A 12933-nucleotide genomic window follows, 5' to 3' on the forward strand; every position below is an offset into this window, starting at 1 on the left:
ATCCTAAAACACCATCAGATGCTCTCAGTCCTGTCTGGAAACACCCCCAGCTTTCCACAGAGGGGGCCCCAGCTTGGGCTGGCAGGAGTCCCTGGGGAGGAAGAAATGGGGGCCGATCCTGGAGGCCTTTCTTCTTCCCACCACACCGCGAGCAGGGGTGGGAGTGTCAGCGCATCTTGCTGCCAAGGGGGTCCGTCCTGGGACGATGAGAAAGATACCTTAATCTACAAACAGACCTCCATCTCCTCAAGAAATTGTTTTGCCAGTGGGTTAAAGGAAACACTCTTCTGTTCATTTTGTTTAAATTATCCCTGAGTTTGAGCAGTGTTGTTTTACAGGTGGGCAGGGGAGGGGTGCAGGGCTACAAGGCTTCTGAGTACAACAGCAAGATGTCTGTCTTGCCCCTCTCAGAATAACAAGCTGAGGATACCGGGTCCAAACAATATCCACCACCACCACCCCCAATAAAAACGGCCTAGTGATCGCTTTGCCTGAGGAGGGGCCATTTGTGGAAGGGCCGTGCCCCCTAGCTGTGCCCCCATGGATGTGCCCCATGGATGCTGTGGAAGCTGAAATCAGCTGACTCCCCATCCTCTGGAGACTTCGGAGAGTTCTCGGTGGTTAAAACACTTTCAGAAGTCACACTTCCTGGTTTCTGCTATTCAGGTGGGGTTGGGAGGAATCGAGGGCAGGACAGAAGGGAAACAGAACAAGGTCCTTACCAGGTGCTCTAAGTCACCAACGTGGCCCTGGTTCACTTTTCAGGTCCCTCCCGTGGGCATAGGACATCAAATGCAGTGTTGCCAGGGCTCTTGGTCTTCAGAACCCAGCCAACCCTGGAGGCCAGCTGACAAACACTGAGCGTCTGTGTCCTGAGAAGGTGGTGCATTTTACTCTCATCTCAGAATCGCCCTCTGATTTCACACTTCTGACACCAATTTTTCTGTCTTAAACTGAGAATGATCTGTGACTTACAGTTGAGATTCTCTCTCACACATATTCTCTTGTGTGTGTGTTTCTAGGTGGGGAGGAGAGAAAAAGGAGGGGGGGGCAATCTCTGTCCTGTGTTTTTTAACCTCTGAAGTAAAAAGGTGAGATTCTCCAATGAATAAATGACTTGAAACAAACCAACAAGTCAGAATGAACAGATTATTCCTTTTTCTCAAGCCATGATTAGGTAAGATGCAGTTAGAGTTTTTAATGTAGGGTTTCCGTCTTTACTAGTGCACTAGGTATAGAGCAAAAAGGGAATATTCATTGTGCTGCATCAAAGCATCCTGCTAGTTGTTTTTTTTTAACAGTCATATCAGGAACTGGTCTATACTCCACATGAAATTAATACGGATGTGGGGCGGTTATAGACTGAAAGAACGACACTTAGCTAAAAGCAAAGGGATTAATGGCCATCAATACACAAATAAAAATGTCTTTAATAGCTACCAGAAACCTGAGCCTCATGTACAGCATTTCAGTTTTTTTATAAAGGCATTTCGTATTGAGGACTACTTGTAATCCATAGAACTTTTGTTTATTAGATGTGTCCCGTTTAAACTCATGTGTGTATTAGAAGCTAAGGTATCCAAAAAAATCTAAGGTGCCAACTTGGATGGGTTTGACTACCTGACAAAACAGAAAACACTTTTATTTTTCTATCGTAACTTACCTTAAGTCATATATTAGCAGCCACTATATTTATCCCAATTAACTAGAATAATATAATACATATTTCAAATGAATTAATGCGGGAAAGCTAAGGCCTTGAAGTATACTATGAAGCTTTACAGAAAAAAAATGTGGGGATACATATCAGGAACTATTAAAATGTACATATACCCTTTGAACATATAATTCCACTCGGGGAATTACTAAAGAAATCCTTCATTAGAAGGACAAACCGAAGGTATCCATTAACAAAGATATTCATTGCCAGGCTGTCTATAATTTTCAGAAACATATTTTTAAACTTAAATCGGGACACATGATCAAGTAAGAATGAGTTCACAGATGAGAACAATGGGGAAGAATATTTGAAGCTGAAATGGTTTCAGAATCTTTTGAGTGGATTATTGCTGTTCATAAAAGAAATAATCACATGCCCACGATCTTATGGTAGCCTCCAATGATCTTCATACTTGATGCTCATGTCCCTCTGTAGTTCCCTCCCATGAAGAATCAGACAGACTGGTCTCTATGACAAGTAGAATACAGTGGTACTGATGGTGTGGGTCTTTCTAGACTAGGTCATCAGAGACATTGCAATGTCTGCCTTGCTTTCTTGGATGCCTCACTCCAGGGGAGGTCAGCTGCCATGTTGTAAGGATCCTCAAGCAGCTCCATGAAAAGGCCCACGTGGAGAAGAAATTACCAGTCCAATGGGTGAGCCACCTTGAAGTAGTTTCTGCAGACCTAACCAAGCCTTCGGATAACAGTAACCTCACACAGCATCTGACTGCAACCCCTTTAGAGACCCAGAGCCAGAACATCCCAACCAAGCCACCCCCAAATTCCTGATCTGTGGAAACTAAGAAATAAGTGATTGGGATTGTTTTAAGCCACTAAGCTTTGGAGTTATTTGTTATGCAGCACTAGGTAACTAACACATACTGCATGTTAATTTCATGAAGTTATGTAGTTATCAAAAAAAAATACTGTTTACACCTTCCCCGCTCCATGCATTCATTCTGTCAGTAAAAAAAAAATACCTCAAAAATTTTCTAAATCATCCCACATCATGCCATCTCTACTGCTACTGCTCTAAGTCATCACACCATCTTCTCTTATTGGGACTAAGACAGCCTTTAAGTTAGTCTCTCTACTCTGATTCTTGCTTCTCTAAAGTCCATTCTCTGCACAGGAGCCAGAGTGGTCTTTATAAAACAGAAATCAGATCATGTCACCATCTGCTGCTTAACCCTTTCAAATTGCACAAGGAATAGAACCTAAACTCCTTGATCTACAAACCCCTGCATAATATGTCCTTTGCCTGCCTTTCTCAGTTCTATCTCCTACTCTCTCATTCTTAATGCTCACCAATGAGCTTAAGGCATTTTCCTGGGTTCAAACAAGCCAAGCTTCCAAACTTGCTGTTCCGTCTACCTGGAGTGCTCTTTCCCCAGATCATTGCATGTCTGGTTCAGAGCTAATGTCACTTATTTATTTGTTTATTTGTTCATTGCCTATACACACACACACACACACACACATGCGCACACACACATGCGCACACACACACACACACACACACACACACACCACTTTAGTCCCTGAAAGCTGGGATATTGTCTGCCTTATTCTTTGTGCCTAGAACAGTGCCTGGCACATAGTACATGATTAACACATGTGGAATGAATGGACAAGCTATGTCAAATATACATAAATAGAAATGAAGTCTAAAGAAGAACATATCAATGAAAATAATGATGACTGAATGGAGAAAATATGATTTTTTTCCTTTTAAAATTTGTTTTTAATGTTGACGTTTTATTTTTTTTTAAACCCTCCATATACAAATGATTATCTATGTTGAAGTAGAATTAAAGGGCTATCAATAGTCACTTTCTGGGGCTGCTGAAAATTTTTTACTTCTCATGATGCTTTACCTTTTATCTTTTTAGCTCTCATGTAAGATTCTTCACTGGGAATTTTCTAGGGGAACTTAAACTGAAAATGCCAGTTCTGATGAACATTTTCCCAAGAGGAAAACATCCTGAATTCTGCACTGGAAGACCTTTCAAATATGAATCACGGCTGGAGCAGTTCTGATCATTTACACCCAAGGGAGAAAGAATAAATTGTTCATCCTGGCCACGTGCATGGAAAGTTCTCACAAATATTAAACCTTTGCCATTCTTGAAATATTTATTAAGATTCCCACTAAATGCAAAGCACTTTGCTAGGTATGGTGGGAGGAAACAAAGACACTTATTTGTTTAGTCACTGTTTACTCCCTTCCCAAAATGACCTGAAATATCTTACAAGAAGAAGATATGCAAGAAGGAGTAGGAGGAGAAGGAAGGAGGAGGAAGAAAAGGAAAAGGAGTAGAAGAAACCATTGAGGACCAGTTAAATGTGAACACAGCTAGAAAACTGTAACCAGGTAGAAGAATAACACCATGAGAACTGTTACCAAACCAAACTTGGGTCTGCTCTCCCAAGTTTTGCAGCAAAGCCAATCTACTCACACCAGGTTGTGGTGAAGGAAAGTATGGCATTTATTGCAGGGCCAAGAAAGGAGAATGGGCAGCTAATGTTCAAAAGACCTGAACTCCCCAATGGCTTTCAGGAAATGGTTTTTAAAGACAGTGTGAGGGAGACGGTTATAGGATGCATGATCCACTCGTGGACCTTCTTTGGATTGGGTGCTGGTGAGGTAACAGGGTGATGTTTTGGGAACCTCAGTCATCAACCTTCTGGTTCCAACTGATCTGGGATCTACACGCTGGTGGTCAGCAGTTAATTTCTTCCTTCCACGTGGCGGGGGTTTTAGTGTCTTCAGAACAACTTAAGGATATGGCTCAGGATATTATCTGTTTTCCTTGAGGAGGTACTTAAGGTCTTTGACTTTGTTTTATGGCTAAACTATTATTACTTTGTCCCGTTTGACTGCTTTCCTTTGTTTCTGTATTTTCTCACTTCTCTGATAAAATTTGTTCTTTGGAGCTCAGGGGAGACCAAGGAGGCTAAAGCTTTTCTACAAACAAGAGGTGGGGGGCAAGAAGCTGTGTCCCCCAGGAAGGCCCCGCAGGGTCCTGCACAGTTTGAGAAGCACATCCTGAAAGTTGGTGATCCTTGAAGATAAATTTCAAATACATCTCTGCTTAAAATTTTTGCAGAGGAATTTATAGGGACATAAATAATCAAAGGAACTAAAGAAAAATTTAAGCATTCTAAGTAACTTCAATGGAACACTGCGAGTGTAGAGGTGCCCTTGAATTGGACAAAGACTGTAAGAATTCCAATAATTGTGTGAAAACCCCCAGGCTGCTGTCACAACACAAGCCTATGAAAATATGCTCTGATTCCATGAGGATGCCTCCCAAGCTGGACTGCAAAGGAGAGTCAATGCAATATTTGGTTAAGAGCATGGACTTTAGAGCCATCCATCCTGGGAGGTTTGAATCTCAGCCTACCACAAACTAGCTATGTGACCTTGGTCAAGTCACCTAAAAATTCCTCATCCATAAAATGGGGATGATAATCATACTGGACTGATAACATTGTCATAAGAAAGAAATTGATGAGATAATACGTATAATGCACTTAGATTAGTACCTGGGACACAGCAACTATTCTGACAGCACTAGAATCTCCATGTAGGGAATCTCCATTTAGGGAAAAAAGCAATCAAATTAATTGCTTATCAATTTAATGCTAGGAATGAAACTTTACACAAAGTTTAGCAATTCCCTTTAAGTGATGGACTTTAGCGTGGACATAACAGTGATATGCATGTTTCCTATTCAGCCATTTAGCCTGATCTTCTAAAAGTTTTTCAGGAAATTTTGAATCATGAATCTAGAGTGGATTTGAGAAATCAAGTGCTAAAGCCTTATGTAGCTAAGAAGATTGAAGCCAGAATGGGGATGGGGGTGGGGATGGCCAGCCCTCCATAACAAACAACACTAGAATCTGGAATAGACACTTGATTTTTGGTTCTCTGCCCTTTCCACAAAGTGTTGACTAGACCAGGACTGATTATCGAACGCTCTTGGCTTTCTAGTCATCCCGAAGGCATTTTAGTCTATCAAGAAGTTATTCATTCAATCGACATTTATTGTGCTTTACCATGGTAGGAACAATGCTAGATGCTGGGGAGCAGGAGGTCTGATTGTCATGCTTCTGAGGATCACTCTAGAGCAGGGGACGCAGACACTAAATGATCATGGAAATAGATGCCGATTCTGACTGTGTAAAGGTCTACATGCTCTTATAAACACATTTAATAAAGGAATTTGGTTCAGTCAGGGAAGGCTTCCCCAAGGGAATGACAACTGAGCTGAAATCTGAGCAAGTTTGAGGGAAAGATAGAAAAAATGAGTGGTCCAGACAGAGAAATCAGCAAAAACCTTGTGGCAGGTGGGAGAACAGAGGGCCAGGGTGGCTGAAACACCAGTCAGTAGTAAGGGAGGGGTAAGGGGATATGCACAGGATGAGGTTCGAGATGTAGTTTGGGGTCAGGTCACTCCAGGCCTTGAAGATCACCTTAAAGATATTGGTTTTTATATTAAAAGAAATGGGAAACTATTGGAGGGGCATGATCAAAATGCACTTCTCTAAAGATTAGCTTACTCTAGTGTGCTGACTGAAGGAGAATAAGACATTGGGAGGTTCCTTAGAGTGGTGGCAGTGTAAACAGGAAAACGTGGATGGATTCAAGATACGTAGGCAGTAAAATCAATAGGACTTGGTGATAGATTAAACCAGAGGGACTGGGGAGAGGAAATGGGAGATATGACGCCATGCCCAGTCTCTGATCTGCAGAAATGGATGGCTGAGGAGTGGCGTCATTAGCTAGGGGAGATAATACAGAACGAGAACTAGAGTTTGGGGAGAGCAGGAGGGAGAGCGAGACTGACCAGGGTACCACATTTGAGGAAATTGTTTTTAAAGACTTCAAATCCATTTAGTTTAGATTTTTCAGTATTTTATTATGGCACACAGGATAGAGTATGGTACAGTGTTCTTACTTCAAGAAATTCTCAAACCAACCAGCTCTTTCCATTTGGCTACTTTTTTTACATGTAATTTACATATATCTGAGCTTTACCATGTGCAGCATCCCAAGTTTAATGAACATAAATGTGAAAAGCTTGGTGTCTGAGGCAACTCCTAGTCTTTACAGAAGTAAATGTGCTGAGAATCTTCGTAATTCAAATCCATAGCATCATGGTAGATAAAGAAATATTTTACCTCTTTGCTTTGGTGAGATATATTTAACTAGAAATACATAGTGTGATGTCATCAGGTAACTTTAAATGGAAACCACTTTGCTTTCAGATTAAATTCATGACCTTTAAGAGTTGTCTAAACAACAAATGTTGAAAAAAATTAGCTGACAAAGCAATTGTGTAAGAACAGAAGCAGAACAGCGGATAATCAGTAATTTCGTCAACATTCCACATCTAATGCAAGTGCAAGAGCTTTCATAACTTTACAGTGAACAGGGAGGACGGATGGGGTGTGTATTTGATGCAATGTCCAACCAGTAAGAGCTATCACTGAAATCCAAATATTTCCCAGTAAAGACATGCAGAGCGATGGCAATGCAACATACAAGTATATAATCCCCCCTTCAGTGACTGATCACAATTTCATTATCTGTATCTGCAGTGCTTAAAAAGTTTAAAATAGGTGGCATAAAGGCTATTTACTTGAGGCAACACAATTAAGCTAACACACTCAATCATAAGCTCAGGATTGCAGGCAACATGTTTGCAATGGCAAATAAATTTTGATATTCTTACTCCATCCAAAATTATACAGAGATAATAAAGTATTCCTTCTGATTGTATCATTTGCTTGGGTTTCAACTGCTGCTCATGACAATATATTTTAAATGTGGTTATAGTGCTAGGTGGGTTAGGGTTATGGGATTCATATTCTATCCATACTGCATTTATTATTATATGCTAGTGTTAAAGTTACCGGTTTACCATAGAGGGTATATTTATCACATAAATTCAGAATGGCCTCCAAGAAAGCCACTCCCAACATTATATAAGGACACTTATGGGGCATAGCATATAGCTATTTATCAAAGAAAACCCCAGAGATTCTCATTTACTGGAGCTTATTATCAGTAAAATTTTTGAGGGGAGAGATTTCATGAATGCTCATGACCTAGTTGCATCCTCAGAATTACCAATTAAGGGGGGGAAATGCATTGTAATTGTTAAAATTTTGACTTAAAAAAATTTGGAGGTCAATAGCCCACTTCTATGTGTCTTATATTGGTGCCTTCTTTAAGATATTCGAATTAAGTCAACAGCCACAGCAAGGAATGTCATTCAGTGTAACTTTATTTACTATTTATAGCACATAATTCAAGGCCTTTAATTTCTAACCACCAAAGGTTCGAAGGACTATTTTTTTTCCATGACGTTTAACATTAACATTAGTGAATTCATTTATTCAGGGTTTTTTTTTTTTTTTTATTGTAAACATCTGAATTATTCACATTGCCATAGATCCTGAACTCATAAGCGTGGACCATGCACAGGCTGGCAGCAAGCCAGGAAGCCACTCTGCAAGCAAACAGATACTCTGCGGAAAGAGAAAAGTCATAGCACAACATTTAATGCCCAACCTAAGTCATCTCAGAATTATACATATATTGACTTCTTAATTCATATAGTATCTGCAACTCAACTGGTTGGTTGGTGATGGGATTGACCTGATTTCAGGAGAATTATTCCTGGAATAGTTAAGGAAAAGGGGGTTCAATCTTTCTTCTTAGTGGCTTGTTCCTCCCCAGCACCTTCATCTTTTTTTTCCTCCTCCTCAGCTTCTTTGGTTTCTGCTGCTTCTTTGCCTTCACCTCCTTCCTCTTCCTCCTTTGCCTTCTCAGATTCTTCCTTGGCAGCTTTAACATAAAAAGCAAATGTACAAACTCCAAATGCAGCGTGAGTCCCATCAAAACATTTCTGCTAAGGTTTTATGGAGAAACACAAATGTCGAAATACTTGCCCCAAACCTCTCAGCTCCTTTCTCCCAAAATGCATGCAACTGACAACGCCTGCTGGGAATAATTTGAACGCTGAACACATATTTAAATAGAATGAGATTATGTCTAGGTACTGGATGCTCTGCTCTCCTCTGGGACCTTGGTTTTCTTCTACTGTGTGTTTGGTGTTCATTTTTGTTCTTTAGGACACCAAATGACTGAGTTAAATGAATGGATGTTAGAATGTTTAATTAGGAATAAAAAGACAGCAGGAGGAGGATTTTTTGTTTTTTTTAAGTTCTTTTCAAAAAAGTACCAAGCTAATTAGAGATGTGCGTCTCTGGGAGGACAGCCAATCTGAGAAATGACGTGCTTATTACTAAAGGTCTGTTGAAGCAATAGATCAATGTATTATTTAAGAATCTAAACTCATGTATGAATAAAACTTCCTTGGCATAAGCAAGGCTTCATTTATCTTATCAATGTCCTAACAAATATTCATGCCCTGGCTGGACCTGGAATTGCAGGGTGGGTTCGGTTTGGTTTGGTTTGAATCCTACCTTCTTCCTCTTGGGCTCCCTCCTCTTCAGCCTCGGCCTCCGCCTCGGCCTCCGCCTCGGCCTCCTCCTTTTTTTCCTCCGCCTCAGCTTCTCCTTCAGAGGGGGGCTGGTCCTTGGCTTCCTCAGCTTTCGCAGCCTCGATGGTCTCCTCCACCTCGATCTGCTCCTCCTGGACGTGGCTGGTGTAGTAAGATGGGAAGGAGCGGGCGGACATCAAGTAGGAGCTGGTCTGTAAACCACCATAGGCAGATCGGCCAAAGACCTGGGAGCTCTGGGAGTAGCCGCTCGTTATGCTGCCCACGCTGGTGAAACTGAGCCGGGTCTCCTCACCTTCCAAGAGTTTCCTGGGGGAGGCAGGGAGAGGGTGGGGTTAACAATCATGAACACAGGAAGTGTGCTGAGCCCACCACCCAACACCTTCCCCAGTGCCACCCTGAAAGCCAAAGGCAGGGTTGGAAATTATCAGAACTTAATAACTGGGGATGTTGTGACTGAGACCAGGAAAAAACCAAAAACCCAAAAAACACCTTCAAATAACCCTGTCTGTTAGACTTTAAATGTAATGGGAAGCTAAGAACAGGTCTCATTATTACAGGATAAATTCTTCTTGGAAAAGGCCAAAAGGTGAACACAATCATTTCAAAGGACTATTTTTGAAGATTCCTGATTCAACAGAAAGGAAGTCTGATTTCCTTCCTAAGGTTGAAGGGCTGCTACCTTTGCCCCTCCATTTTTACCTGTAAGCTGCAATCTCAATGTCCAAAGCCATCTTCACATTGAGGAGGTCTTGGTATTCCTTGAGGTATCTTGCCATTTCACCCTTTGTGGTTCTCAATTCATTTTCCAATTTGTTGATTGTGTCCTGTTGGAAGACAAAAAAAAAAAAAAAAAAAAAAAAAAAAAAAAAGAAAAAACATTCGAGGCTGGGGACCAGATTGGTTTTGGAGGTCCCACTGTTTTAGTAGCCTTCTCAGTTTAAGCTCTCGCCCCTGTACTTTCCTCAACTAAAAAAAAAAAAAAAAAAAAAAAAAAATACAAGCGTAAATCCTTACTGCTATTACTTTACTATAGCTGCAAGGGCATAGGTTTAATTAAAATCAAAGTGCACACCTTAGATAAAACCTCCCCTGAAACAACTGCCTTTTCTCTTTTTAAACCTTTCTTTGCTTGCCTAAAAAGATCCAGCTTCATAAAGCATGAGATGAAAGCAAAAAAATTATTTAAAAAAAACGAATAGAAGAAAATTTTTGTTGTTAATTACTACAGTCTAATGATTATCATAAAATGCCTGCAAGGAACTAAACAGATTTGTTTTTTTGAAAACTTTGTTTCTCATTCACTGACTAACTTTATCCAGGTTACATACAAGAAATCCACTTCTTTATGGAAGGAAGTAGATAAATTTAAATTTTTTTCATTTTCTCTAAAATATTTTCTATGTATCTATATTATTTTCTCTTCTCTCCAGAAGATGGAGAAAAAGAAAGGTTTTACTATGACCATCATTACCTACGACAATTTTGACTGTATTCCTGTCTACCTGCTACGGGAAGGGAGCGGTTGGTAAAATTAGTCTGAAATCATGCTGGTCACAGAACTAATGGGAGTTCGTCGCTGTGTTTATTAATCAGATGGTCCAATCTGTGCAGCAAAGCAACTTGTGGTGAATTCAGGACAGCAGAGAGGCAGGCCAGAGGCAACGCCCTGATCCCATCCCTTCTCCCACCCCACCCAACCCCCCGCAGGGCTGTGCAGCTTTAATGCGCAACAGAGATTCAACTGCACCCTGCACATCTTCGCAGACTGCAGTGGCGGCCGCACCCCGCCCTCCAACCGCCCCACCCGCTCCCACACAGCCTCCAAGGAGCCAAGTTCTACCGCCTAACAGCTGCATGCAGATGCCTCATTTCTGATCTCCACTTTCTAGGCGCGTCCTCCACTCTCCCCCACCCCCCGCCCATCCTAACTCGATTCTGCAGCCCCCTCCCCGCCTCCACAGTGTTTTGCCCGGTGCCATACCTGCATAGCACTAATGTCGGCGTTCTGCTTGTCCTCCAGCTCCTGCAGCTGCTTCTCCAGCGCTTCGTTCATGCCCCGGCATGCTTCGATCTCCAGGGTCTTGGCCTTTAGCAGGCGGCGGCTCTCGGACACCTCGTCCTTGGCGGCGCGCACCGCATCGGTGTTCTTGGCGGCGCTCTCGGTCAGCACGGTGAAGCGGCTCTTGAACCACTCTTCGGCATTCTGCATGTTCTTGGCGGCCAGCTTCTCATACTGGGCGCGGATGTCCTTGAGCGCGGCGGAGAGGTCGGGCTTGGAGGACACATCCATCTCCACGGAGATCTGCGCGTACTGGATCTGCGCCTGCAGCTCGGCGATCTCCTCTTCGTGCACTTTCTTCAGAAAAGCGATTTCGTCCATCAGGCTGTCGATGCGCTTTTCGAGCTCGGCGCGGGCGAGAGCCGCTTCGTCGGCCCCCTTGCGCGCTTCCATCAGCCGGCCCTCTGCGTCCTCACGGCTCAGCACCTCCTCTTCGTAGCGCGCCTGCAGGCTGCGCAGAGTCTCCTCCAGCCCTTCGCGCTCGCCCTGCAGCGCCTGCTTCTCGTTGCTGGCGTCTTCCGCCGCCAGGCGCAGGTCGCGGATCTCCTGCTCGTACAGCACCCGGAAGCGGGACGGCTCGGAGTGCTTCTGGCGCAGCACCAGCAGCTCGGCTTCCAGGACCTTGTTCTGCTGCTCCAGCTCGTGCACGCGCTCGATGAAGCTAGCGAAGCGGTCGTTGAGGTCCTGCAGCTGCGCCTTCTCCTGGGTGCGGATCGACTTGAGGTCGTTGCTGATGGCGGCTACCTGGCTCAGGTCGAGGGTCTCGAGACTGGGCAACAAGGAGCCGGAGCTGGAGGAGTAGCTGCGGCGCACGGACAGCGAGGAGGAGACGGGCGCCGAGTAGCTGGAGTAAGCGGAGCGCGCGGTGCTGTAGCCGCTGCGCACGCTGGAGATGTGCACCCGGGGCGTCTCCACATAGCGCCGTTTGTAGGAAGTCGAGTAGTACGGCTCAAAGCTGAAGGAACTCATGGTGGCGGTCGGTGCCCCTCTGGCCGGCGGCGGAGATGGGGGCCTAGAGAGAAGAAGAACGGGGGACAGAGGGAGAGGGGAGGATGGATGGCTGTGTGCAGCTCGGCTCTGTCCTGCCGCCCCTATTTATACTCGGAGAGGACTCTGACGCAGCCTTCGATCGATCACTGCGCGCCGGGCCAGAGGGGGCAGAGCGCTGCTGCAGCCGAGGGGAGGATTCTGCGCAAAAGGAAGGCGGGGGCGAGCCACAGGCCGCGAGGATGCTGCGGCTTCGTCCTCTGCACTTTTCTCTGAAGGCTTCTGTTTTGTGTGAGACCCCGTACCCCCTCACTCATTTCCTTTCCCTCCCCCCACACCATCCTACTTATTCCTTGATCCCTGTATCACTCGGATTCGATCGTGACCCCAATAACAAGTTCTCGTTCCCTACTGACACCTTAGTTTTCCATATGGCTGGAACCTCGGAGACACCCTCCCCCTCCCCGTCGCTCCTTCCCCACCAGGGGTCATCATCCCCCAGGTGTTTACCGTGACATTGCAGTGCCTCCAGGGCATTGGAGATACAAAAGATTGTCCCAGGTTGCATGTATGCGGCATATATGGAGGAAAGTTTTCTATTTCTTTGTAGCTGTTTCTGGCACTTTC

At 43.9% G+C, this 12933-nt stretch overlaps 1 protein-coding gene across 1 annotated transcript; it reads right to left on the minus strand.

Annotated features, from left to right (window-relative positions):
- Window positions 1–7998: 7998 nt before the first annotated feature.
- On the minus strand, window positions 7999–12364 carry NEFL (neurofilament light chain). The gene is made up of 4 exons (XM_007458821.1): window positions 11242–12364; window positions 9960–10084; window positions 9223–9566; window positions 7999–8581 (listed from the first exon to the last, which is right to left on the minus strand). The coding sequence occupies exons 1-4, from the start codon at window positions 12286–12288 to the stop codon at window positions 8439–8441; spliced, it is 1659 nt and encodes a 552-aa protein (XP_007458883.1). The 5' UTR covers window positions 12289–12364; the 3' UTR covers window positions 7999–8438.
- Window positions 12365–12933: the final 569 nt, after the last annotated feature.

Source organism: Lipotes vexillifer, unplaced genomic scaffold (genome assembly GCF_000442215.2).
Source record: "Lipotes vexillifer unplaced genomic scaffold, Lipotes_vexillifer_v1.1 scaffold484, whole genome shotgun sequence".
Taxonomy (NCBI): domain Eukaryota; kingdom Metazoa; phylum Chordata; class Mammalia; order Artiodactyla; family Lipotidae; genus Lipotes; species Lipotes vexillifer.